Below are 27,875 nucleotides of genomic sequence, written 5' to 3' on the forward strand. Positions count from 1 at the left end.
ACCCCTCAGAGATTTTGGGGTGACCCCCGAGGATTTTTAGGGTGACCTCTTCAGGATTTTAGGGTGACCCCCCGAGGATTTTTGGGGTGACCCCCCGAGGATTTTTGGGCTGACCCCCGAGGATTTTTGGGGTGCTGTTCTCACCACCAGCCCCTTGAACGCTTTTTTCTCGGTGACCCAGTAGAGCCCCTCGCTGGCCGCCACCTTGATGTGCTTCACCTGCCCGCGGTACCTGCGAGCGGAACCGCCCCCAAAATCACCCCAAAATCACCCCAAAATCAACCCCAAATCACCCCCAAAATCCCCGCAAAATCACCCCCAAATCACCCCCAAAATCACCCCAAAATCACCCCCAGAATCCCCCCAAAATCACCCCAAATCCACCCAAAATCACCCCCAAAATCACCCCAAAAATCCCCCAAAATCACCAGCAAAATCACCCCAAAATCCCCCCAAAATCACCCCCAAAATCACCCCCAAAATCCCCCCAAAATCCCCCCAAAATCCCCCCAAAATCACCCCCAAAATCACCCCCAAAATCCCCCCAAAATCACCCCAAAATCACCCCCAAAATCCCCCAAAATCACCCCAAAATCACCCCCAAAATCACCCCAAAATCCCCCCAAAATCACCCCCAAAATCACCCCAAAATCACCCCCAAAATCCCCCCAAAATCACCCCAAAATCACCCCCAAAATCACCCCAAAATCCCCCCAAAATCCCCCCAAAATCACCCCAAAATCACCCCCAAAATCACCCCAAAATCCCCCCCAAAATCCCCCCCAAATCCCCCCCAAATCACCGCCAAAATCACCCCCAAAATCACCCCAAAATCACCCCCGAAACACCCCCAAATCATCCCAAATTCACCCCCAAAATCACCCCAAAATCCCCCCCAAAATCCCCCAAATTCACCCCAAAATCCCCCCCAAAATCCCCCCAAATCCCCCCCAAAATCCCCCCAAATTCACCCCAAAATCACCCCAAAATCTTCCCTCCCTCCCCCTCCTTCCTTCTCCCTCTCTTCCCTCCCTTCCCTCTCCCTCTCTTTTCCTTTTTTTCCTCTTTTTCCCTCCCTCCCTCGCTTTTTTTCCCTCTCCCCCGTCCCTCCCCTCTCTCCTTTTCCCTCTCCCTCTCCCTCTCTCCTCTCTCCCTCTCCCTCTCTTTCCCTCCCTCCCTCCCTCCCTCCCTCCCTCCCTCTTCTTCCTCCTTCCCTCTCCCTCTCTTTTATCTCTTCCTCTTTTTCCCTCTCCCCTTTCTCCCTCTCCCCGTCCCTCCCTCTCCCTTTCTTTCCTGTTTTTCTCCCTCTCCCTCCTCTGCCTCCTCCCTTCTCCCTCTCTTCCCTCCCTTCCCGCTCCCTCTCTTTCCTTTTTTTCCTTTCTCTCCCTCCCTCTCTCGTTTTTTTCCTCTCCCTCCCTCCCTCTCTCCCTCTGCCTCCTCCCTTCTCCCTCTCTTTCCCTCTTTCCCTCTCTCCCTTTCTCCCCCTTCCCCATCCCTCCACTCTCCCCCTCCCTCTCCCTCCCTCCCTTTTTTTTCCCTCTCTCCCGTCTCTCCCCTCTCTCCTTTTCCCTCTCCCTCCTTCCCTCCCTTCCTTCTCCCTCCTTCCCTCTCTTTCCTCTTTTTTTCCTCCCTCCCCCTCCCCAAGTGTCCCCGCAATGTCCCCAAAAGTGACCCAAAATGTCCCCGAAAGTCTCCCCGATGTCCCCAAATGTCCCCACTGTCCCCATTGTCCCCACTGTCCCCATTGTCCCCTCACTGTCCCCAATGTCCCCACTGTCCCCTCACTGTCCCCACTGTCCCACTTGACGCTGATGGCGAAGTCCCCGGGCTCTCTCAGTCGCTGTCGCACCAGGAAGGCGCCGTCGGAGCGGGGGGGACAGCGCGAGCTCGGCCTCGGCGCGCTCCAGGGCCCCCCCAAACCTGGGGGGATCGGGGGACGGGGGGTGAGACCCCAAAATCCTCACCCGGGACCCCAAAAAACCCCAAACCCCGCTCCAGGGCCCCCCCAAACCTGGGGGGATCGGGGGACGGGGGTGAGACCCCAAAATCCCCACCCGGGACCCCAAAAAACCCCAAACCCCGCTCCAGGGCCCCCCCAAACCTGGGGGATCGGGGGACGGGGGGGTGAGACCCCAAAATCCCCACCCGGGACCCCAAAATCCCCACCCGGGACCCCAAAAACCGCACCGGGACCCCAAAATCCCCACCCTGGACCCCAAAAACCCCACCCGGGACCCCAAAAAACCCCAAACCCCGCTCCAGGGCCCCCCCAAACCTGGGGATCGGGGGAGGGGGGGTGAGACCCCAAAATCCTCACCCGGGACCCCAAAAAACCCCAAACCCCGCTCCAGGGCCCCCCCAAACCTGGGGGATCGGGGGGACGGGGGGTGAGACCCCAAAATCCTCACCCGGGACCCCAAAAACCCCACCCGGGACCCCAAAAACCGCACCCGGGACCCCAAAATCCTCACCCGGGACCCCAAAAAACCCCAAACCCCGCTCCAGGGGCCCCCCCAAACCTGGGGGATCGGGGGACGGGGGGTGAGACCCCAAAATCCTCACCCGGGACCCCAAAAACCCCACCCGGGACCCCAAAAACCGCACCCGGGACCCCAAAATCCCCACCCTGGACCCCAAAAACCCCACCCGGGACCCCAAAAAACCCCAAACCCCGCTCCAGGCCCCCCCCAAACCTGGGGGATCGGGGGAGGGGTGAGCGGTTCAAGGTGAGAAATTTGGGGTTCAAGGTGAGAAATTTGGGGTTTCAGGGTGAGAATTTTGGGGCTCAAGGTGAGAAATTCGGGGTTCAGGGAGAATTTTGGGGTTCAGGGGAGGAATTTTGGGGTCCCAGGTGCGAATTTCGGAGTTCAGGTGAGAATTTTGGGGTCCCAGGTGCGAATTTGGGAGTTTAGGGTGAGAATTTGGGAATTGAGGGTGAGAATTTTGGGGTTCAGGGAGAATTTTGGGGTCCCAGGTGCGAATTTGGGGGTCCCAGGTGCGAATTTCGGAGTTCAGGGGAGAATTTTGGGGTCCCAGGTGCGAATTTTGGGGTTCAGGTGAGGATATTCGGGGTTCAGGGGAGGAATTTTGGGGTCCCAGTTCCGAATTTCAGAGTTCAGGGGACAATTTTGGGTTCAGGGTGAGAATTTTCGGGATTCAGGTGAGAATTTTTGGGGATTCAGGGTGAGAATTTTGGGGTCCCAGGTGTGAATTTTGGGGTTCAAGGTGAGAATTTTGGGGTTCAGGGTGAGAATTTTGGGGATTCAGGTGAGAATTTTGGGGTTCAGGGGGAGAATTTGGGGGTCCCAGGTGTGAATTTCGGGATTCAGGTGAGAATTTTGGGGTCCCAGGTGAGAATTTTGGGGTCCCCCCACTGACCAGGGATAGACGGAAAGATCCGGCAGCGGCACCTGGGGGGAGGAAGAACCCAAAATTAACGGGGGGGGGGGGGGGAAATTCAAGAGAAACCCCCCCCAAACACCCCAGAGCCCCCTCCCCAAATTCGGGGACCCCTCCCGAACATCTCGGGGGGGTTTTTTTTTGGGGTGGGGGGGTCCCCCAAACTCACGGACACGAAGGGTCTGACGGCGCTGCTGGGGAACCAGCCCAGATCCCCGCTGGCCACGTTCCGGCCCTGGGGGGCGAAATTTGGGGGGTCCAGGGGGGGTCCCGAGACCCCCCAGGGGGTGGGGGAGACCCTCAGGGGTGCCCTGAGACCCCCAGGAATTGGGGGAGGGTCCTCGGGGGTCTCTCGTGGTTTTGGGGTGCCCCGAGACCCCCAGGAATTGGGGGAGGGTCCCGGGGGTCTCTCGTGGTTTTGGGGTGCCCCGAGACCTCCAGGAATTGGGGGAGACCCTCAGGGGTGCCCTGAGACCCCCAGGAATTGGGGGAGGACCCCGGGGGTCTCCCCTGGTTTTGGGGTGTCCCGAGACCCCCAGGAATTGGGGGAGGATCTTGGGGGTCTCTCCTGGTTTTGGGGGGCCCCGAGACCACCAGGAATTGGGGGAGAACCCCGGGGGTCTCTCGTGACCATGGGGGTCTCCCCGAGACCCAACTGCCCACCCTGGGGGTCCCACCCTCATTTCAGGGGTCCCAACCCCATCCTGGGGGTCCCAAACCCCATTTCAGGGGTCCCACCCCCATTTCAGGGGTCCCAACCCCATCCTGGGGGTCCCAAACCCCATTTCAGGGGTCCCATCCCCATTTCAGGGGTCCCAAACCCACCCTGAGGGTCCCACCCTCATTTCAGGGGTCCCAAACCCACCCTGGGGGTCCCAATCCCCATTTCAGGGGTCCCAATCCCATCCTGGGGGTCCCAATCCCCATTTCAGGGGTCCCATCCCCACTTTGGGTGTCCCATCCCCATTTCAGGGGTCCCAAACCCACCCTGAGGGTCCCAACCCCACTCTGGGGGTCCCAATCCCCATTTCAGGGGTCCCAACCCCACCCTGGGGGGTCCCACCCTCATTTCAGGGGTCCCACCCCCATTTCAGGGGTCCCAAACCCCACCCTGAGGGTCCCACCCCCATTTCAGGGGTCCCAATCCCACCCTGAGGGTCCCAATCCCCATTTCAGGGGTCCCAATCCCCATTTCCCGGGTCCCCCCACCCCCCGAGTGTCCCCCCCCCCGTGTCCCCCACCTGCCACCAGAGCTCCTCGGCCTCGGCCATTGTCACCTCGATGACGTCACCGGGGCTGAGGCGCAGGGGGGGTCCCAGGACCCCCGGCGGGGGGGGGACCCCGCTGTAGGGTTGGGTGCTCTCCATTTTGGGGAGTCCTGGGGGGGGGGGGGGGTGAACCCCAAAAATTGATTTGGGGGGGGTCAAAAACCCCCCAAAAATGGGTCAAAACCCCCCCTAGAAATCCCAAAAATTGATTGGGAGGGGGTCAAAAATCCCCCCAAAAATGGGTCAAAACCCCCCTAGAAATCCCAAAAATGGATTGGGAGGGGTTAAAAAACCCCAAAAGCGGATTGGGGGGGATCAAAAACCCCCCAAAATGGATTGGGAGGGGTCAAAAACCTCCTGGGACCCCCCAAAATGGGTCAAAAATCCCCCCTGGAAACCCCAAAAATTGATTGGGGGGGGATCAAAAACCCCCAAAAATGGATTGGGGGGGATCAAAAACCCCCCAAAATGGATTGGGGGGGATCAAAAACCTCCTGGGACCCCCAAAAATGGATTGGGGGGGGGTCTAAAACCCCCTCAAAATGGATTGGGGGGGGTCAAAAATCCAAAAAAATGGATTTGGGGGGGTTAAAAACTTCCTGGGACCCCCAAAAATGGGTCAAAACCCCCCCTGGAAACCCCAAAAATGGATTTGGAGGGGGTCAAAAATCCCCAAAAATTGATTGGGGGGTGAAAAAAACCCTGAGACCCCCAAAAAATTGATGGGGTGGGTTAAAAAAAAACCCCCAAAAATGAATTGGAAGGGTTAAAATCCCCCCTGGGAACCCCAAAAATTAATTGGGGGTAGTCAGGACCCCCCAAATTTTAACTGGGAGGGGTCGAGACCCCCCAAAATCACCCAAAATCTGCCCTGGGTGGGGGTCGAGACCCCCTCAAAAAAACCCAAAATCTGTCCTGGGGGGGTCTCGATCCCCCAAAATCTGCCCTGGAGAGTTTAGAGCCCCCCCAAAAAAGCCCAAAATCTGTCCTGGGGGGGGTCGAGACCCCCCAAAATCTGCCTTGGGGGTGTTGAGACCCCCCAAAATCCCCCCAAATCTGTCCTGGAGGGTTCAGACCCCCCCCCAAACCCCAAAATCTGCCCTGGGGGGGGGGTCGAGACCCCCTCAAAAAACCCCAAAATCTGTCCGGGGGGGTCGAGACCCCCCAAAATCTGCCCTGGGAGGGTCGGGACCCCCCAAAATTCCCCCAAATCTCCCCTGGGTGGGGGTCGAGACCCCCCAAACCCCCCCCCCCAAATCTGTCCTGGAGGGTTCAGACCCCCCCAGAAAACCCCAAATTCTTTCCTGGGGTGGGTCGGGACCCCCCCAAACCCCCCCCCCAGAATCTTCCTGGGGGGATCGGGACCCCCCCCAAAATCACCCCAAATCTGTTCTGGAGGGTTAAGACCCCCCCAAAAAAGCCCCAAATCTGCCCTGAGTGGGGTCAGGACCCCCCAAAATCTGCCCCGGGGGGAGGGGGGGGGTCGGGACCCCCCAAAATTTCCTCACCCAATTCTTCTCAGGTCCCGGCCGCTGCGATTTGTTCTGGGAAGGGAGGGGTTAAAAAAAGGAGACCCCCCGTGAGTTGGGGGGGATTTGGGGGGGGGGTCGAGACCCCTTCGGGGATCCCCCCCCCCAAAAAAAATTCCCAAAAATTCCCGAAATTTCCCGGGAATTTGGGCCCATCCGGAGCCGCTTTCCCGGATTTTTGGTACCTTGCGAGCGCCAGAGCCGGGATCTGCGAGGGGGGAGAAAAGTTCATTAGTGAGGGGTAATTAGTGCTGATCTTAATTAATGAGGAGATAATTAGATCCTGGGGTCATTAACCCTTAGTTAATGATGGAGTAATTAGTCTCTCCCCATAATTAACAAGGCCATAATTAGCTTATTTCTTAATTAATGTCGGGGTAATGAGTCCCTCCCCTAATGAACAACGTCATAATTAGCCTGTCTCTTAATTAATGATTGGGTAATTAGTCCCTCCCCGAATTAACAATGTCATAATTAGCTTATTTCTTAATTAATGATGGGGTAATGAGTCCCTCCCCCAATTAACAAGGCCATAATTAGCTTATTTTTTAATTAATGATGGGGTAATTAGTCCCTGCCCTAATTAACAATGTCATAATTAGCCTCTTTCTTAATGTTGGCGTAATTAGTCCCTCCCCAATCCCATCATGCCCCTCTCCAATCCCATCATGCCCCTCCCCAATCCCATCATGCCCTTCCCCAATCCCATCATGCCCCTCCCCAATCCCATCATGCCCCTCCCCAATCCCATCATTCCCTTCCCCAATCCCATCATGCCCCTCTCCAATCCCATCATGCCCCTCTCCAATCCCATCATGCCCCTCTCCAATCCCATCATGCCCCTCTCCAATCCCATCATGCCCCTCCCCAATCCCATCATGCCCTTCCCCAATCCCATCATGCCCCTCTCCAATCCCATCATGCCCCTCCCCAATCCCATCATGCCCTTCCCCAATCCCATCATGCCCCTCTCCAATCCCATCATGCCCCTCACCACTTCCGGCCTTCCCGCAGGTGCCCACCCGGCCCAGGCACTCCTTGTGGGCGGGGGCGCGGCAGCGGCTGCAGCGATAGCCCTGGTAGAACGTGCCCCTGGGGACACGGGGGGGGACACGGGGGGGACACGGGGGGGACACGGGGGGGACACGGGGTCACGGTCACTGGGGACACCACCAGCCACGCCCCACAACCCCCTGAGACTGACCAGGCCATGATTGACCAGGACTGACCAGGCCATCTTGGCCTTGACCTCCCCCCAACCTTGACCCACCTTGGCCTTGACCCACTTTGACCTCTACCCAACCATTGACCCACCTTGGCCTTGACCCACCTTGACCCACCTTGGCCTTGACCCACCTTGACCCACCTTGGCCTTGGCCTCCACCCAACCTTGACCCAGCTTGGCCTTGGCCAACCTTAGCCTTGGCCTCCACCCAACCTTGACCCACCTTGGTCTTGATCCAGCCTTGACCCACCTTGGCCTTGACCTCTAACCAAGACTTGCCCCACTTCAACCTTGAGCTCCACCCAACCTTGACCTCCACCCAACCATTGACCCACCTTGGTCTTCAACTCCACCCAATGATTGGCTCACCTTGACCTCCACACAACCTTGAGCCACCTTGGCCTTGACCCAACCTTGGCCTTGACCCACCTTGGCCTTGACCCAACCTTGACCCACCTTGGCCTTGAACTCCACCCAATGATTGGCTCACCTTGGCCTTGACCCAACCTTGACCCAACCTTGGCCTTGACCCACCTTGGCCTCCACCCAACCTTGACCTACCTTGGTCTTGACCCAACCTTGACCCACCTTGGCCTTGACCCACCTTGGCCTCCACCCAACCTTGACCCACCTTGGCCTTGATCCAACCTTGATTTTGACCTCTACCCAACCTTGAGCCACCTTGGCCTTGACCCAACCTTGACCTCCACCCAGCCACTGACCCACCTTGACCCCTCAGCCTCCACCCAACCTTGACCTCCCCCCAACCTTGACCTACCTTGGCCTTGACCCACTTGACCTCCACCCAACCTTGACCTACCTTGGTCTTGACCCAACCTTGACCCACCTTGGCCTTGACCCACTTGACCTCCACCCAACCTTGACCCACCTTGGCCTTGGCTCAACCTTGACCCACCTTGGCCTCCACCCAACCTTGACCCACCTTGGCCTTGACCTCCACCCAACCTTGACCCACCTTGGGGCCCCTCAGAGCTCGACCCCCGAGACCTCCTTGACCCCCCCCCAACCCTCCCCACCCTCCAAGCCTTGACCCACCTTGACCTTGACTTTCCCACGACCCCACCCACCCCCTCCACCACCTCGACCCACACCCCCTTGACCCCCCTTGACCTCCCCCCACCTCCAACCCCTCTGGGGTCTCCCCCTCTCCCGGACCCCCCACCCCATGGGAGGATTTTGGGCTCCTACCTCAGCAACATCTGGCAGGCCTTGCAGGACGTGGTGTCCTCGAAGGAGAACATCTGGAAGTCGTGTCCGTCAGCCAGGGCGTGCTCGGGGAAGATGTTGGACCTGCCGGACACGGGGGAGCACCTGGCTCAGGTGGGGGGGGTCACTTGGGGTCGGTTTGGGATCATTTGGGGTCAGTTTGGGGACAGTTTGGGGTCATTTGGGGACAGTTTGGGGTCAGTTTGGGGTCAGTTTGGGGTCATTTGGGGTCATTGGGGTCAGTTTGGGGACAGTTTGGGGTCATTTGGGTCAATTTAGAGTCATTTGGGGACAGTTTGGGGTCATTTGGGGACAGTTTGGGGTCGGTTTGGGTCATTTGGGGACAGTTTGGGGTCATTTGGGGACAGTTTGGGGTCATTGTGGTCATTTGGGGTCATTGGGGTCAGTTTGGGGTCGTTTGGGATCAGTTTGGGGTCATTTGGGGTCAGTTTAGGGTCATTTGGGGTCAGTTTGGGGTCATTTGGGTCAGTTTGGGGTCATTTGGGTCAGTTTGGGGTCATTTGGGGTCAGTTTGGGGTAAGTTCGGGACAGTTTGGGGTCATTTAGGGTCATTGTGGTCATTCGGGGTCATTTGGGTCAGTTTGGGGACAGTGGGGTCGTTTGGGATCAGTTTGGTGTCATTTGGGGACAGTTTGGGGTCAGTTTGGGGTCACCAGGGACATTGGGGTCAGTTTGGGGTCACCAGGGACATTTGAATCAGTTGGGGTCAGTTTTTGGTCATTTTGGGGTTATTTGGGTCAGTTTGGGGTCATTTGGTATCATTTGGGTCAGTTTGGGGTCATTTGGGGTCATTTTGGTCATTTTGGGGTCATTTGGGGACAGTTTTTGGTCATTTTGGGGTCATTTGGGGTCATTTTGGTCATTTTGGGGTCATTTGGGTCAGTTTAGGATCATTTTGAGCAATTTTAGAGCAATTTTTGGGGCCGATTTTTTTTTTTTTTTGGGGGGCGGGGGGAGGCGACCACTTTGGAAATTCTGACAAACAATTGGGAATTTTGGACCTGCCAACACCTGGCTCAGGTGGGGACCACCCAATGGGGACAGGGCCACCTCCAGGGGCCACCACAGGTCACCTACAGGGCCATCTCGAACTGCTCCAGCCATTTTTTTTTCAGCTCACGCGTCTTGAAGAAGAGCTCGTAGTCCTGGAGCCCGGCCGAGTGCAGCAGAACGAAGGTGTGGGACCACTGGGGGGGGGGGGGTGGGGAGGGGTCAGCCACGCCCCCCCAATTGGGTGGGGTCAGCCACGCCCCCCTCCCCAAAATGGGGTGGGGTCACCCACGCCCCCCTCCCCAAAAATGGGGTGGGGTCAGCCACGCCCTCTCCCCAGAAATTGGGTGATTGGGGACAGCCACGCCCCCAAAATGGGGTGATTTGGGTCAGCCACGCCCCCCTCCACCCAAAATGGGGTGATTGGGGTCAGTCACGCCCTCTCCCCAAAAATGGGTGGGGTCAGCCACGCCCCCAAAATGGGGTGATTTGGGTCAGCCACGCCCCCCTCCCCAAAAATGGGGTGGGGTCAGTCATGCCCCCTCCCCCCCAAAATGGGGTGATTTGGGTCAGTCACGCCCTCTCCCCAGAAATTGGGTGATTGGGGTCAGCCACGCCCCCCTCCCCCCCCAAAATGGGGTGATTGGGGTTTTGGGGATCCATCAGGGATCAGGGTTTTGGGGTCATTGGGACCAGGATCTGGACACTTGGGAACGGGATGGACATCGGGAATGGATGGACACTGGGAATGGGACATTGGGAATGGGATGGACATGGGAACTGGACATGGGAATGAGATGGACATTGGGAATGGGACATTGGGAATGGGACATTGGGAATGGGATGGACATCGGGAATGGGATGGACATTGGGAACTGTACAAGGAAATGGGATGGACATTGGGAATGGGATGGACACAGGAACTGGTCATGGGAATGGGATGGATATCAGGAATGGGGTGGACACTGGGAATGGGATGGACACAAGAACTGGACATGGGAACAGGATGGACATTGGAAATGGATGGACACTGAGAATGGGATGGACATCGGGAACGGGATGGACATTGGGAATGGGACATTGGGAATGGGATGGACACTGGGAATGGATGGACACCAAGATGGGATGGACACTGAGAATGGGATGGACATCGGGAATGGGACATTGGGAATGGATGGACACTGGACATTGAACTGCACAGAAGCACCGGCCACACGCGTCCACCCGGCTCCGTCGGGAAGGTGACACCAGGCACCGGCGTCACCTGGACACCGCCCCCCACGGTGTCCCCCCGGTGTCCCCACGGTGTCCCCCCGATGTCCCCCCGGTGTCCCCCCGATGTCCCCACGGTGTCCCCACGGTGTCCGTACAGTGTCCCCCCGATGTCCCCCCGATGTCCCCCCGATGTCCCCACAGTGTCCCCCCGATGTCCCCCCGGTGTCCCCACGGTGTCCCCACAGTGTCCCCACAGTGTCCCCACGGTGTCCCCCCCGATGTCCCCCCCGGTGTCCCCACGATGTCCCCCCGATATCCCCACAGTGTCCCCACAGTGTCCCCCCGATGTCCCCACGGTGTCCCCCCGATGTCCCCACAGTGTCCCCCCGGTGTCCCCGGTACCTTTTTGCCGTCGCGAGGTCCGAGGCTGCCGTCGCGCAGTTGGTGGCTCTGCAGCTCCACCACGTCCTTGGTCTCGTACGAGTCCCCGCGGCGCTTGCAGATGATCAGAGCCTTGTCCAGCAGGAAGCCGTACCTGGGGACGGTGACAAAAGGGTGGCACCGTGTCCCCGAGGCCACCGCGCCACGCCGGGGTGTCCCCGCGGCGGCGCCGGCTCCGTGTCGTCAAGTGTCGCTGTGTCCTCGTGGGGTCCCCGTGGTGTCCCCATGGTGTCCCCAAGGGTGTCCCAATGTCCTCACGGGGTCCCCATGGTGTCCCCAAGGGTGTCCCAATGTCCTCATGGTGTCTCCATGGTGTCCCTGAGGTGTCCCTGTAGTGTCCCCATGTGTCCTCATGGTGTCTGTGTGGTGTCCCCATGTCCCTGTGGTGTCCCCATGTCCCTGTGGTGTCCCCAAGGGTGTCCCCCTGTCCCCGTGGTTTCCTTGTGGTGTCCCCAAGGGTGTCCCAATGTCCCCATGGTGTCCCTGTGGTGTCCCCATGGTGTCCCTGAGGTGTCCCTGTAGTGTCCCCATGGTGTCCATGTAGTGTCCCCATGGTGTCCCCAGGGGTGTCTCCATGTCCCCAAAGGTTTCCTTGAGGTGTCCTCATGTCCCCATGGTTTCTGTGTGGTGTCCCCACGTCCCTGTGGTGTCCCCAAGGGTGTCCCCATGGTGTCTGTGTGGTGTCCCCATGGTGTCCCCAAGGGTGTCCCAATGTCTCCATAGTGTCTTTGTGGTGTCTCCATGGTGTCCCCATGGTGTCTGTGTGGTGTCCCCATGGTGTCCCTGTGGTGTCCCCATGGGTGCCCCCCTGTCCCCGTGGTTTCCTTGTGGTGTCCCCAAGGGTGTCCCAATGTCCCCATGGTGTCCCTGTAGTGTCCCCAGGGGTGTCTCCATGTCCCCAAAGGTGTCCTTGAGGTGTCCCTGAGGTGTCCTCATGTCCCCATGGCGTCCTTGTGGTGTCCCCAAGGGTGCCCTCCTGTCCCCGTGGTGTCCCTGAGGTGTCCCCATGTCCCTGTGGTGTCCCCATGGTGCCCCAGGTGTCTCCCAGGTGTCTCCCAGGTGTTCCCAGGTGTCCCCCAGGTGTCCCCAGGTGTCCCCCAGGTGTCTCCCAGGTGTTCCCAGGTGTCCCCCAGGTGTCCCCAGGTGTCTCCCAGGTGTCCCCAGGTGTCCCCCAGGTGTTCCCAGGTGTCCCCCAGGTGTCCCCAGGTGTCCCCAGGTGTCCCCAGGTGTCTCTGGCCCACCTGTCCACCTTGGAGCGCCTCTCGGTGCTGGAGACCTTCAGCTCCCCATCGATCTTGGGGCGCCCGAACTGCGCCAGGGACTGAGGCTGGGAATGGGAAACGGGAAATGGGAATGGGAATGGGGAATGGGAAATGGGGAATGGGGAATGGGAATGGGGAATGGGGAATGGGGAATGGGAATGGGGAATGGGAAATGGGGAATGGGAATGGGGAATGGGGAATGGGGAATGGGGAATGGGAATGGGGAATGGGAAATGGGAATGGGAATGGGGAATGGGAAATGGGGAATGGGGAATGGGGAATGGGGAATGGGGAATGGGAATGGGAATGGGGAATGGGAATGGGGAATGGGAAATGGGGAATGGGGAATGGGAATGGGGAATGGGAAATGGGAATGGGAATGGGGAATGGGAAATGGGGAATGGGGAATGGGGAATGGGGAATGGGGAATGGGAATGGGAATGGGGAATGGGAAATGGGGAATGGGGAATGGGGAATGGGGAATGGGGAATGGGAATGGGGAATGGGGAATGGGGAATGGGGAATGGGGAATGGGAATGGGGAATGGGGAATGGGGAATGGGGAATGGGAAATGGGGAATGGGGAATGGGAATGGGGAATGGGAATGGGAAATGGGGAATGGAGAATGGGAATGGGGAATGGGGAATGGGAATGGGAACGGGGAATGGGGAATGGGGAATGGGGAATGGGAATGGGGAATGGGGGAATGGGAATGGGGAATGGGAATGGGGAATGGGGAATGGGAATGGGGAATGGGAATGGGGAATGGGAATGGGGAATGGGAAATGGGAAATGGGAAATGGGGAATGGGGAATGGGGAATGGGAATGGGGAATGGGAAACAGAAATGGGAATGGGATCAAGAGTGGGACACGGGAACGGGACACGGGAATGGGATGAACATTGGGAGGATTTGGGGAATTTGGGGGTTCCAGAGGGAAATTTGGGGGTCCCAGGGAGGAATTTGTAAAATTTGGGGTCCAGGAGGGGGATTTGAGGATCCCAGATGGAAATTTGGGGTTCCCAGATGGGAATTTGGGGGGTCCCAGGGGTGGGTTTGGGGGTCCCGGGGGGGGATTTGGGCGTCCGGGGGGTGGGATTTGGGGAATTTGGGGATCCCGGGGGTGGATTTGGGGGTCCCAGGGGTGGATTTGGGGGTCCCGGGGGTCCCAGGGGGGGATTTGGGGATCCCGGGGGTGGATTTGGGGGTCCCGGGGGTGGATTTGGGGGTGGATTTGGGAGTCCCCGGGGTGGATTTGGGGGTCCCAGGGGTGGATTTGAGGGTCCCAAAGGGGAGGATTTGGGGGTCCCAAGGGGGGATTTGGGGGTCCCAAGGGGGGATTTGGGGGTCCCGGGGGAGGATTTGGGGGTCCCAGGGGAGGATTTGGGGGTCCCAGGGGAGGATTTGGGGGTCCCCGGGGTGGATTTGGGGGTCCCGGGGGTGGATTTGGGGGTCCCCGGGGTGGATTTGGGGGTCCCGGGGGTCCCGGGGGTGGATTTGGGGGTCCCGGGGGTCCCCACCATGTTGTGCAGGCACAGCTGGATGCTCGTGAGCTGCTTCAGGGTCTCGTTGTCCCGTTTGACCTCGTTCACGCACTGGGCCAGGTCCTGGGGGGCCGGGGGGGGTCCAGTCAGAGACCCCCGAACCCCAAAATCCCTCCCCTGGGATCCCCAAATCCCCCAAATTCCCTGGAAACCCGAAAATCCCCTGGAATCCCCAAAAATCCCATCAGGAATCCCAAAATTCCCACCTGGAATCCCCAAAACCCCTCAGGAACCCCCAAAATCCCACCAGGAATCCCCAAAAATTTCACCAGGAATCCCCCAAAAATCCCACCAGGAACCCCAAAAATCTCAACAGGAATCCCTAAAATCCCACCAGGAATCCCCCAAAATTTCACCAGGAATTCCCAAAACCCCTCAGGACCCCCCAGATTCCCCCCAATTTCTCCAGGAACCACAAAAGCCCCCCAGGACCCCCCAAATCCCTCCCAAAATCCCCCCAAATCCACTCAGGACCCCTCAAAATCCCCCTCGGGACCCCCAAATCCCCCCCAAAACCCTTCAGGACCCCCCAAATTCCCCCCCCCAATTTCTCCAGGACCCCCCAAATCCCCTCAAGACCCCTCAAAATCCCCCCAGGACCCCCCAAATCCTCCCCAAATTCCCCCAGGAACCCTTAAATCCCCCCCAAAATCCCCCCAGGACCCCCCAAAATCCTCCCAAATCCACTCAGGACCCCTCAAAATCCCCCCAGGGACCCCCCAAATCCCCTCAGAACCCCCCAAATCCCCCCCAATTTCTCCAGGAACCCCAAAAGCCCCCCAGGACCCCCCAGATCGTCCCCAAGGAACCCCCAAATCCCCCCAGGACCCCCCTCTGGACCCCCAAATTCCCTCAAATCCCCCCAGGACCCCCCTAATCCCCCCCTGGGAATCCCCAAATCCCCTCCAAAACCCCTCAAGACCCCCCAAAATCCCCCCAAATTCCCCCAAATCCCCTCGGGACCACCCAAAATCCCCCCCGGGACCCCCCAGGACCCCCCAAATCCCCCCAGCCCCACCCTCATGGCGTCCAGCGCCCCCCGCAGCCGCTCCCGCTCGGCCGCATCCGGGGTCAACTTCACCAGCTCCTGGGGGGGGACAAAGGTCAAGGTGTGCCCAGGTGTGGCCCAGGTGTGCCCAGGTGTGCCCCAGGTATCCCCAGGTGTGGCCCAGGTGCCCCCCAGCTGTGTCCAGCTGTGCCCCGGTGTGCCCCAAGTACCCCCCAGGTGTGCCCAGGTGTCCCCAGGTGTGCCCAGATGTGTCCCTTCCCCCCAGGTGTGTCCCTGGTGTACTCAGGTGTGTTCCAGGTGTGCTCAGGTGCGTCCAGGTGTGCCCAGGTGTCCCCAAGTGTGTCCCCAGCTGTCCCCAGGTGTGTCCCAGGTGTCCCCCAGGTGTGTCCCTCCCCCCCAGGTGTGGCCCAGGTGTGTCTCAGGTGTGCTCAGCTGTGTCCCTCCCCCCCCAGCTGTCCCCAGACGTGCCCAGCTGTCCCCCAGGTGTGCTCAGGTGTGTCCCAGGTGTGCCCAGGTGTCCCCAGATGTCGCCGGGTGTCCCCCACGTGTGTCCCAAGTGTGTCCCTCCCCCCCCAGCTGTCCCCAGACGTGCCCAGGTGCCCCCCAGGTGTGTTCAGGTGTCCCCCAGGTGTGCCCAGGTGTGTCCCAGGTGTCCCCCAGGTGTTCCCAGCTGTGCCCAGGTGTGCCCCAAGTGTGCCCAGGTGCCCCCCAGGTGTGCCCAGCTGTCCCCATGGTGTCCCCCAGGTGAGCCCAGGTGTCCCCCAGGTGTCCCCCAGGTGCCCCCCAGCTGTGCCCAGGTGTGTCCCAGGTGTGCCCAGGTGCCCCCCAGCTGTGCCCAGGTGTGCCCAGGTGTCCCCATGGTGTCCCCAGGTGTGTCCCAGCTATGCCCAGGTGTCCCCAGGTGCCCCCAGGTGTGTCCCAGGTGTGCCCAGGTGTCCCCCAGGTGTGCCCAGGTGCCCCCCAGGTGTTCCCAGGTGTGTCCCAGGTGTGCCCAGGTGTGTCCCAGCTGTCCCCAGCTGTCCCCAGGTGTTCCCAGGTGTGTCCCAGCTGTCCCCAGGTGCCCCCCAGCTGTGTCCCAGGTGTGCCCAGCTGTCCCCAGCTGTCCCCAGGTGTGCCCAGGTGTGTCACCTGGAGCAGCAGGTGATATTTCAGCACTCTCTGCATGGGCACCATCAGCAGATCCCGCAGTGAGAATCGCCCGTTGTTGGCCCGCAGGGAGCACTCCTGGGGGGGAGGGGCACGCTGGGGTCATTGGGGTCATTTGGGGTCATTTGGGGTCACTCTGGGGTCGTTGGGGTCATTTGGGGTCATTTGGGGTCATTTGGGGTCATTTGGGGTCACTCTGGGGTCGTTGGGGTCACTGAGGTCACTCTGGGGTCATTTGGGGTCACTTTGGGGTCACTCTGGGGTCAGTTTGGGGTCAGTTTGGGGTCATTGGGGTCAGTTTGGGGTCACTCTGGGGTCATTAGGGGCACTTTGGGATTGGGGTCACTGAGGTCAGTTTGGGGTCATTTGGGGTCACTCTGGGGTCATTTGGGGTCACTTTGGGGGTCACCAGGGATATTGGGGTCAGTTTGGGGTCACTCTGGGGTCATTCTGGGGTCAGTTTGGGGCCACTCTGGGGTCACTGAGGTCACTTTGGGGTCAGTTTGGGGTCATTTGGGGTCAGTTTGGGGTCACTCTGGGGTAATTTTGGGATTGGGGTCACTGAGGTCAGTTTGGGGTCACTTTGGGGTCATTGGGGTCACTCTGGGGTCGTTGGGGTCAGTTGGGGTCACTGAGGTCACTCTGGGGTCATTTGGGGTCACTGAGGTCATTTGGGGTCACTTTGGGGGTCACCAGGGATATTGGGGGCAGTTTGGGGTCACTCTGGGGTCATTTGGGGGTCATTTGAGGTCACTCTGGGGTCATTTGGGGTCACTTTAGGGTCACTCTGGGGTCACTTTGGTCACTCTGGGGTCAGTTGGGGTAACTTTGGGGTCACTTTGGGGGTCAGTTGGGGTCACTGAGGTCATTTGGGGTCACTTTGGGGGCACTTTAGGATTGGGGTCACTGAGGTCATTTGGGGTCAATTGGGGTCACTTTGGGGCCATTTGGGGTCACTCTGGGGTCAGTTTGGGGTCATTTGGGGTCCTCAGGATTGGGAGGGGGGGATTTGGGGTTTTTGGGGGGAATTTGGGGTTTTTTTGGGACCCACCTGGAGCTTTGTGGGGAAGTTCAGGGGTGATTTTGGAGCAATTTTGGGGCGATTTTTTTGGTGGATTTTGGGTGGATTTAGTCAGATTTTTGAGGATTTTGGGTGGATTTGAATGGATTTTGGGTGGATTTTGGGCGAATTTTGTTGGATTTTGGGTGGATTTGGGTGGATTTTAGGTCGATTTAAATGGATTTGGGGTGGATTTCAGTGAATTTTGGGTGAATTTTAACGGATTTTGGGCAGGTTTGGAGTGGATTTTTGTGGCTTTTGGGTGGATTTCAGTGAATTTTGTTGGGGTTTGGGTGGATTTTGGGTCGATTTTAATGGATTTGGGGTGGATTTCTGTGAATTTTGGGCAATTTTGGGAGTTTTTGGGGCTCACCTGGAGCTTCATGCGCAGGTCAGTGCAGGTGGAAAGTTGGTCCAGGCGCCGAGCGGCCGCTTCCACCTGGCTGCAGTAACGGCCATAGAGCAGGAACCTGGCGAGGACACCCAAAATCTGAATAAATCCACCCAAAATCCACCCAAAATTGCCCCAAATCCACAAAAATCTAATTAAATCCGCCCAAAATCCACAAAAATCTGAATAAATCCACCCCAAATCCACCCAAAATTGCCCCAAATCCACAAAAATCCACCCCAAATCCACAAAAATCTAATTAAATCCATCCCAAATCCACCCAAAATTGCCCAAAATCCACAAAAATCCACCCCAAATCCACCCAAAATTACCCAAAATCCACAAAAATCCACCCAAAATCCAACAAAAGCCACAAAAATCCACCCAAAATCCATTAAAATCGACCTAAAATCCACCCAAATCCACCCAAAATCCACCCCAAATCCACAAAAATCTAATTATATCCACCCAAAATCCAACAAAATCCATTCAAATTGACCCAAAATCCACCCCAAATCCACTTCAAATCTGCCCCAAATCCATTCAAATCCACCTAAAACCCAATAAAATCAAATAAAATTGACCCAAAATTCACAGAAATCCACCCAAAATCCACAAAAATCCATTAAAATTGACCCAAAATCCACCCCAAATCCACAAAAATCTAATTAAATCCAACAAAATCCACCCAAAATCCACAAAAATCGGATTAAATCCACCCAAAATTGCCCAAAATCCACAAAAATCCACCCAAAATCCATTAAAATCGACCTAAAATCCACCCAAATCCACCCAAAATCCAACAAAATTCACTGAAATCCACCCAAAATCCACAAAAATCCACTCCAAACCTGCCCAAAATCCGTTAAAATTCACCCAAAATCGGCAGAAATCCACCCAAAATCCGCCCGAAATCCCCTCCAGCCCCGCTCAGGACCCCCCAAATCCCCCCCAGGACCCCCCAAACCCCCCCAGGACCCCCCAAATCTCCCTCAGGAACCCCCAAAATCCCTCCCAGGACCCCCCAAATCCCCCCAGAACTTGCCAGGACCTCCCAAATCCCCCCCAAATCCCTCTCAGGACCCCCCCAGGACCCCCCAAATTCCCCCTAAATCCCTCCCAGGACCCCCCCAGCACCCCCAAAATCCCCCCCAAATCCCCCCAAACCCCCCCAGGACCCCCCCAGGACCCCCCAGGACCCCCAAATCCCCCCAGGATCCCCCAAATCCCCCCCAGAACCCCCCAAATCCCTCCCAGGACCCCCCAAATCCCCCCCCAGAACCCCCCCAGGACACCCCAAATCCCTCCCAGGACCCCCCAAACCCCCCCAGGACCCCCCAAATCCCTCCCAGGACCACCCAAACCCCCCCAGGACCCCCCGTACCTCTCCTTGTACTGCAGGAACAGGGGGGGCAGCGCTCGCCCCCCCCCGCCCGCCCCCAGCGCCCCCCGAAGCTCCCCCAGGAAGCGGCGGTGCAGCTCCAGCAGCTCCTGCGGACTGGGGTTACTGGGAGCACTGGGAGGGGTTACTGGGAAGGGTGGGGGGGCGCTGGGAGCACTGGGAGGGGTTACTGGGAAGGGTGGGGGGCGCTGGGAGGACTTACTGGGAGCACTGGGGGGTTACTGGGAGGGGTGGGGGGCGCTGGGAGCACTGGGAGGGGTTACTGGGAAGGGTGGGGGGCGCTGGGAGGGGTTACTGGGAGCACTGGGGGGCACTGGGAGGGGCGGAGGTGCACTGGGAGGGGTTACTGGGAGCACTGGGAAGGTTTACTGGGAGCACTGGGGGGTTACTGGGAGCACTGGGAGGGGTTACTGGGAGGGGTGGGGGGCGCTGGGAGCACTGGGAGGGGTTACTGGGAAGGGTGGGGGGCGCTGGGAGGACTTACTGGGAGCACTGGGGGGTTACTGGGAGTACTGGGAGGGGCGGGGGGGCACTGGGAGGGGTTACTGGGAGCACTGGGAGGGGTTACTGGGAGGGTTGGGGGGCACTGGGAGGGGTTACTGGGAGCACTGGGGGGTTACTGGGAGTACTGGGAGGGCTGAGAGACGTTACTGGGAGCACTGGGAGGGGCGGGGGGGCACTGGGAGGGGTTACTGGGAGGGTTGGGGTGCACTGGGAGGGGTTACTGGGAGGGCTGGGAGGGGTTACTGGGAACTGGGGTTACTGGGAGCACTTGGAGGGGCACTGGGAGGGGTGGGGGGCGCTGGGAGTGATTACTGGGAGCACTGGGAGCACTGGGAGGGCTGGGAGGGGTTACTGGGAGCACTGGGAGTGATTACTGGGAGCACTGGGAGTGATTACTGGGAGCACTGGGAGGGGCGGGGGCGTTAATTGGGTTTAACTGGAGGGGGATACTGGGAGAAGCGTGCAGGGTCACTGGTGTCACTGGTGTCACTGGTGTCACTGGTCAGTGTCCCCGTGTCACTGTCACCTCCACGTTACTGGTGTCACTGGTGTCACTGGTCAGTGTCCCCTGTCCCGGTGTCACTGTCACCTCCACGTTACTGGTGTCACTGGTGTCACTGGTCGGGGTTACTGGGGTCACTGGTCAGTGTCCCCATGTCCCCATGTCTGTCCCCTGTCCCCATGTCACTGTCACGTCCACGTTACTGGTGTCACTGGTGCCACTGGTCACTGTCCCCTGTCGCGATGTCACTGTCCCCTGTCCCCTGTCCCCTGTCCCCTGTCGCGGTGTCAGTGTCGCGGTGTCACTGTCCCCTGTCCCCTGTCCCCTGTCACGGTGTCCCTGTCGCGGTGTCAGTGTCCCCTGTCGCGGTGTCCCTGTCACTGTCCCCCTGTCCCCTGTCGCGGTGTCACTGTTGCGGTGTCACTGTCCCCTGTCGCGGTGTCACTGTCGTGGTGTCACTGTCCCCTGTCCCCTGTCGCGGTGTCACTGTCGCGGTGTCAGTGTCGCGGTGTCACTGTCCCCTGTCGCGGTGTCACTGTCCCCATGTCCCCCTGTCCCCTGTCGCGGTGTCCCTGTCCCCTGTCGCGGTGTCAGTGTCGCGGTGTCAGTGTCGCGGTGTCCCTGTCGCGGTGTCAGTGTCCCCTGTCGCGGTGTCAGTGTCGCGGTGTCCCTGTCGCGGTGTCAGTGTCCCCTGTCGCGGTGTCAGTGTCGCGGTGTCACTGTCGCGGTGTCACTGTCCCCTGTCCCCTGTCGCGGTGTCCCTGTCCCCTGTCCCCTGTCGCGGTGTCCCTGTCGCGGTGTCAGTGTCACCTCCACGTTGATGAACACGCTCTCCATGTCCCGGGGGCTCAGGAAGTGCCGCAGTGGCCGCAGGAAATGCTGGGGACACCGAGGGGACAGCGCTCCTTACTGGGAGCACTGGGAGCACTGGGAGCACTGGGAGGCCACCTCTGTCCCCAGTGTCCCCAGTGTCCCCATTGTCCCCAATGTCCCCAAATGTCCCCATTGTCCCCAGTGTCCCCACCTGGCAGATGGACTCCAGGGTCTCCGTGTCCCCAATGTCCCCACTGTCCCCAACGCCCCCAATGTCCCCAATGTCCCCAAATGTCCCCAATGTCCCCAGTGTCCCCCAATGTCCCCAAATGTCCCCAATGTCCCCAGTGTCCCCCAATGTCCCCAGTGTCCCCAATGTCCCCTCAGTGTCCCCAGTGTCCCTAGTGTCCCCAACACCCCCATTGTCCCCACTGTCCCCATTGTCCCCACCTGGCAGATGGACTCCAGGGTCTCCGTGTCCCCGATGTCCCCAATGTCCCCAAATGTCCCCAATGTCCCCAGTGTCCCCAGTGTCCCCATTGTCCCCATTGTCCCCCAATGTCCCCAGTGTCCCCGATGTCCCCAATGTCCCCAATGTCCCCTCAGTGTCCCCATTGTCCCCATTGTCCCCACCTGGCAGATGGACTCCAGGGTCTCCGTGTCCCCATTGTCCCCAATGTCCCCAAATGTCCCCAATGTCCCCGATGTCCCCAACGCCCCCAATGTCCCCATTGTCCCCAATGTCCCCATTGTCCCCATTGTCCCCATTGTCCCCATTGTCCCCACTGTCCCCAGTGTCCCCATTGTCCCCACCTGGCAGATGGACTCCAGGGTCTCCGTGTACCCAACACCCCCATTGTCCCCAATGTCCCCAATGTCCCCAAATGTCCCCAATGTCCCCAACGTCCCCAATGTCCCCAACGCCCCCATTGTCCCCATTGTCCCCAACGCCCCCAATGTCCCCTCAGTGTCCCCATTGTCCCCAGTGTCCCCACCTGGCAGATGGACTCCAGGGTCTCCGTGTACCTCTCCTCCGTTTGTCGCAGCTCCTGGAGGCAGCAGAGCCGCCGGTCCACGCCCCCCTTCTGTGGGGACACCCAGGGGACAATGGTGGGGACACCCAGGGGACAATGGTGGGGACACCCAGGGGACATTTCTGGGGACTCCCGGGTGTTTTTGGGGACACCCAGGGGACATTTCTGGGGACACCCAGGTGTTTTTGGGGACACCCAGGGGACATTTTTGGGTGATCCCAGTTATTCTGGGGGGACTCCCAGGTGTTTCTGGGGACTCTCAGGTGTTTTTTTGGGGACTCCCTGTTATTTTTTTTTTTTTTCCCCCGTTTTTTTGTGTTGTTTTTTTTTTTCCCCCAGTTTTTTTTTCCGGTTTTGTTTTGGTTTTTTTTCCTTTCTTTTCTCCCGTTTTTTTCCGGTTTTTTTTTCTTCCCGTTTTTTTTTTTCCCGTTTTTTTGTGTGGTTTTTTTTTTTCCCCGCTTTTTTTCCCCGTTTTTTTTTTCCGGTTTTGTTTTTTTGTTCCCTTTTTTTTTTTTTTCCGTCTTTTTCCGTTTTTTGTTTTCGTTTTTCTTTTCCTTTTTTTTTTTCCGTTTTGTTTTTTTTTTCCTGTTTTTTCTTTTCCCGGTTTTTTTTTTCCGTTTCTTTTTTCCGTTGGTTTTTTTTTTTTCCTTTTTTTTCCCCCGTTTTTTTCGGTTTTTTTTCCGTTTTTTTTTCTTTTCCTTTTTTTTTTTTTTTTCGCTTTGTTTTTTTTTTCCCGTTTTTTTTTTCTTTTTTTTTCCCCCGTTTTTTTCGGTTTTTTTTTCCCGTTTTGTTTTTTTTTCCCTTTTTTTTTTTTTCCTTTTTTTCCGGTTTTTTTTTCCGTTTTTTTTCCCCGTTTTTTTGTGGGTTTTTTTTCCCTTTTTTTCCCCCCTTTTTTTTTTCCGTTTTGTTTTTTTCCTGGTTTTTTTTTTCCGTTTTTCTTTTTTTTTTTTTTTTCGTTTTTTTCCCCGTTTTTTTTCCTTTTTTTTTTTTTTCCTTTTTCTTTTTCTTTTCCTTTTTTTTTTTTTCTTTTTTTTTTTGGGGTGGGGGGTCTCACCCACCGTGGCCGGGGGTGCCTCCACCCTCATCAGGTCCTCGTAGACGTCATCGCCGTCGTCACCTTCGGCCTCCACGCAGTCGTAGAGATCATCATCATCCTCGGCCGTGTCACTGGGGGGGGGACACAGCTGGGGACACCCCCGGGACCCCCCCGGAGCCCCCCAAAAAAATCGCTCGGGGTCCCAGAACCCTCCCGGACAACATCAATGGCCCCCCGAGGTCCCCAAATGTCCCTTATTGTCCCCAATACCCCCCCAAATGACCCCAGACGCCTCCCAGTAGCTCCCAGTTCCTCCCAGTAGCCCCCAGTATCCCCAGTAACCCCCTAGACCCCATCAATGGCCCCCCGATGTCCCCAAATGTCCCTTATTGTCCCCAATACCCCCCCCCAGTGCCCCCAGTATCTCCCAGTTCCTCCCAGTTCCTCCCAGTAGCCCCCAGTTCCTCCCAGTAGCCCCCAGCGCCTCCCAGTAGCCCCCAGTGCTTCCCAGTTCCTCCCAGTAGCCCCCAGTATCCCCCAGAAGCCGCCAGTGGCTCCCAGTAGCCTCCCAGTATCGCCCAGTGGCTCCCAGTAGCCGCCACCCACTCGATGAGGTCGGACAGGCCGCTGTAAACGTCATCGTCCCCAACGCTGTCCTCGGACGGGAACGGCCTGGGGGGACACCGGGGACACCAGTGACACCAGTGACACATCCCAGTGACACCAGTGACACCAGTGACACCAGTGACACCAGTGACACCAGTGAGACATCCCAGTGACACCAGTGACAGACACCAGGGACACCAGTGACACCAGTGACACATCCCAGTGACACCAGTGACACCAGGGACACCAGGGACACATCCCAGTGACACCAGTGACACATCCCAGTGACACCAGGGACACCTCCCAGTGACACCAGGGACACCTCCCAGTGACACCAGTGACACCAGTGACCCCAGTGACTGGACACCAGTGACACCTCCCAGTGACCCCAGTGACCCCAGTGCCGGGGTTCCGGTCACCTGCCCGCCGCCCACTCACGTGAATCCTTTGCTCTGCGCGATCGGGGTCCAGGACAGCGTCGAGAGCGTCTCGATCACCTGGGGGACAGACAGGTGACATCGGCGCGGTGACGCGTCACCCGGACCGCCGCCTCCCACCTGTCGCCGGCGCACCTGGACACCTGACCCTCACCTTGCCGAAATCCTGGACGTCGAAGAGGTCGAAGGCTCCGAAGAGCCGGTGCTTGGGGAGCCCGAATTTGTCGGCGCACGCCGTCAGGAAGGTGCGGATGTTCCTCAGGCACAGGAACTGCGGTGGCATTGTCACCGTGTCACCCCACGGTGTCACCCTCCCCCGTGGCCGTCACAGGCGGCGCCGCCTTCTGGCGTGCAGTCGCGTCACCGGTGCTGTCGTTGTCACCCTTTGTCAATGTCGTGATTGTCCCTGTCACCCCCCCCTCGGCGCTGTCGTTGCTAAGATTGTCACCGTCAATGGCGTTGTCGGTGTCACCGCCTCGGTAGCGTTGTCATCGTTGTCACCGTCGTTGTCACCGTCATTGTCACCATCATTTCATCGTCATTGTCATCGTCATTGTCACCATCATTGTCACCATCATTGTCACCATCATTGTCATCGTCGTTGTTACTGTCATTGTCACTGTCGTTGTCACCGTCATTGTCATCATCGTTGTCATCGTCATTGTCATCATCATTGTCATCATCATTGTCACCACATTCTGTCATTGTCACCATCATTGTCACCGTCATTGTCACCATCATTGTCACCATTGTCACTGTCCCAATGTCCCCACCATTGCCACCCTCATCCTCACCCACCATCCTCACTGTCACTGTCATTGTCACTGTTATTGTCACTGTCACTGCCACACTGTCATTGTCACTGTCACACTGTCACTGTCACTATCACACTGTCATTGTTGCTGTCACTGTGTCAGTGTCACACTGTCACTGTCATTGTCACTGTCACCATCACTGTCCCACTGTCATACTGTCACTGTCAATGTCACGCTGTCACTGTCATTGTCACTGTCACTGACATTGTCACTATCACGCTGTCACTTTCACCGTCACCGTTATTGTCACAGTCACACTGTCACTATCACTCTCACTGTCACTGTCACACTGTCCCCGTCACACTGTCACTGTCAGTATCACTGTCACCGTCACCCTGTCACCATCACTCTCACTGTCACACTCTCACTGTCACCGTCACACTGTCCCCGTCACACTGTCATTGTCAGTATCACTGTCACCATCACTGTCATTCTGTCACTGTCATTGTCACTGTCATTGTCACTATCACCGTAACTGTCACTGTAACACTATCATTGTCACCTGGCACTGTCACACTGTCACCGTCACTATCACTGTCATTGTCACTGTTACTGTCACTGTCAGTGTGTCACTGTCATTGTCACTGTCACCCTCACTGTCACACTGTCACACCATCACTGTCACACTGTCACTATCACTGTCATTGTCACTGTCACTGTCACCATCATTGTCGCTGTCACTGTTACTGTCACTGTCAGTGTGTCACTGTCATTGTCACTGTCACCATCACTGTCACTCTGTCACTGTCACCATCATTGTCACTGTCACTGTCATTGTCACTACCACTGCAACTGTTACTGTCGCACTGTCACCATCACTATCACTGTCACACTGTCACCGTCACACTGTCACTGTCACTATCACTGTCACCATCATTGTCACTGTCACTGTTACTGTCACTGTCATTGTCATTGTCACTATCACTGTAACCGTCACACTGTCACCATCACTGTCACCATCACCGTCACACTGTCACCGTCACATTGTCACCGTCACACTGTCACTGTCAGTATCACTGTCACCGTCACACCGTCACCCCCCGTGTCCCCCCCCAGCTCACCTGTGACATCTGTGGCCGGGGACAGATGTCCCGGGGTGGCACGGCGCGGGGCAGGAGGGCGTTGAGGAGGTGACACAGCAGGACCCCGTCCCTGAGCGCCTGTGCCAGGTCCCACACCTGACCCGCGGGGCTGCTGGCCCGGTGACCGGCGGGCAGGACACGAGCGGCCACCAACCACTGGGCACATTGACGCCACGGCTCCATGGCACTCCGGGGAGCTGGGTCCTGGAAGGGTGGAGATGGGTCCTGGAAGGGTGAACTTCAATGGAGGTGGGCCCTGGAAGGGTGGAGCTGGGTCCTGGAAGGGTGAATTCTGTGGAGATGGGTCCTGGAAGGGTGGAGATGGGTCCTGGAAGTGTGAAATTCAGTGGAGTTGGGTCCTGGAAGGATGAAATTCTATGGAGATGGGTCCTGGAAGGGTGAAATTCTGGGGAGCTGGGTCCTGGAAGGGTGAATTCCTATGGAGATGGGTCCTGGAAGGGTGAAATTCAATGGAGATGGGTCCTGGAAGGGTGAAATTCTATGGAGCTGGGTCCTGGAAAGGTGAATTCCTATGGAGGTGGGTCCTGGAAGGGTGAAATTCAATGGAGGTGGGTCCTGGAAGGGTGAAGTTCTGGGGAGCTGGGTCCTGGAAGGGTGGAGCTGGGTCCTGGAAGGGTGAATTCCTATGGAGCTGGGTCCTGGAAGGGTGAACTTCAATGGAGGTGGGTCCTGGAAGGGTGGAGTTGGGTCCTGGAAGGGTGAATTCCTATGGAGCTGGGTCCTGGAAGGGTGAAATTCAGTGGAGCTGGGTCCTGGAAGGGTGAATTCTTATGGAAAAACTGATGGAGATGGGTCCTGGCAGGATGAACTTCAACAGAGTTGGTTCCTGGCAGGATGAAATTCTAGGGAGCTGGGTCCTGGAAGGGTGGAATTCAATGGAGGTGGGTCCTGGCAGGGTGGAGTTGGGTCCTGGCAGGATGAACTTCAACAGAGTTGGGTCCTGGCAGGGTGAAATTCTGTGGAAAAATGGATGGGGGTAGGTGAGCCCAGCTGCCCCTGGATGTCCCCAAATGTCCCCTGGATGACCCCAAATGACCCCTGGATGACCCTCAGATGTCCCCAAATGACCCCAAATGACCCCAAATGCCCCCCAGCTGCCCCCTGGATGTCCCCAAATGCCCCTGGATGTCCCCAAATGCCCCCCAAATAACCCCAAATGTCCCCAGATCCCCCCCAGCTGTCCCCAAATGCCCCCCAGATACCCCCTAGATGCCCCCAGCTACCCCCAAATGTCCCCCAGATCCCCCCAAATGCCCCCCAGCTGCCCCCTAGATGCCCCTGAATGTCCCCAGATGCCCCCTGGATGACCCTCAGATGTCCCCAAATGACCCCAAATGCCCCCAAATGACCCCAAATGACCCCAAATGCCCCCCAGCTGCCCCCCAGATCCCCCCAAATGCCCCCCAGCTACCCCCAAATGACCCTAAATGTCCCCAAATGACCCCAGATGCCCCCCAGATATCCCCAAATGTCCCCAGATGCCCCCCAGATCCCCCCAGCTGCCCCCCAGCTGCCCCCTAAATGCCCCCAGATGCCCCCAAATGCCCCCAAATGTCCCCCAGATCCCCCCAGCTGCCCCCCAGCTGCCCCTTGCCCAAACCTCAGGCCCTCGGGCCTCTCCTGGCGCGGCTCCCACGGCGCGGGCCTGGGGGTGGGATTTGGGGGGGTGGAATTGGGGGGGGGTGGAATTGGGGGGTTTCCCCTTCCCCCCCCCCTCCCCCAGGAAAGGGAGGAACCGGACGAGGCCCCACGGGGGCCACCAAGGGGGTGACAAGTGACAAACGCCAACACCCCGTCACCGCCGCCACGTCCGGGTGGCCCCCGTGGCTTCCTTGTCCCTCTCCAGCCAACCCCCCCCCCCCTCCTTGGCTTGGAGGAGCCAGGCCGAGGTGGCCC

General features: G+C 58.1%; 1 protein-coding gene across 1 annotated transcript; it reads right to left on the reverse strand.

Annotated features, from left to right (window-relative positions):
* Positions 1–144: 144 nt before the first annotated feature.
* On the reverse strand, positions 145–26,901 carry LOC106864354 (proto-oncogene vav-like; the record flags this gene model as incomplete). Its single annotated transcript, XM_088154899.1, is given in 26 exon segments — positions 145–232; positions 1,803–1,873; positions 1,875–1,920; positions 3,379–3,410; positions 3,569–3,634; positions 4,641–4,779; positions 5,876–5,888; positions 6,181–6,211; positions 6,382–6,404; positions 7,191–7,288; positions 8,631–8,732; positions 9,747–9,856; positions 11,277–11,409; positions 12,557–12,642; positions 14,098–14,184; positions 15,140–15,208; positions 16,259–16,354; positions 17,710–17,806; positions 19,112–19,218; positions 20,946–21,014; positions 21,944–22,033; positions 23,041–23,149; positions 23,625–23,690; positions 24,063–24,121; positions 24,216–24,332; positions 25,938–26,901. Coding segments are annotated over 26 exon segments (2,208 nt in total), but the record flags the coding sequence as incomplete, so codon positions are not given.
* Positions 26,902–27,875: the final 974 nt, after the last annotated feature.

The sequence above is a fragment of the Sturnus vulgaris genome, chromosome 33, assembly GCF_052056855.1.
Source record: "Sturnus vulgaris isolate bStuVul1 chromosome 33, bStuVul1.hap1, whole genome shotgun sequence".
Lineage (NCBI taxonomy): Eukaryota > Metazoa > Chordata > Aves > Passeriformes > Sturnidae > Sturnus > Sturnus vulgaris.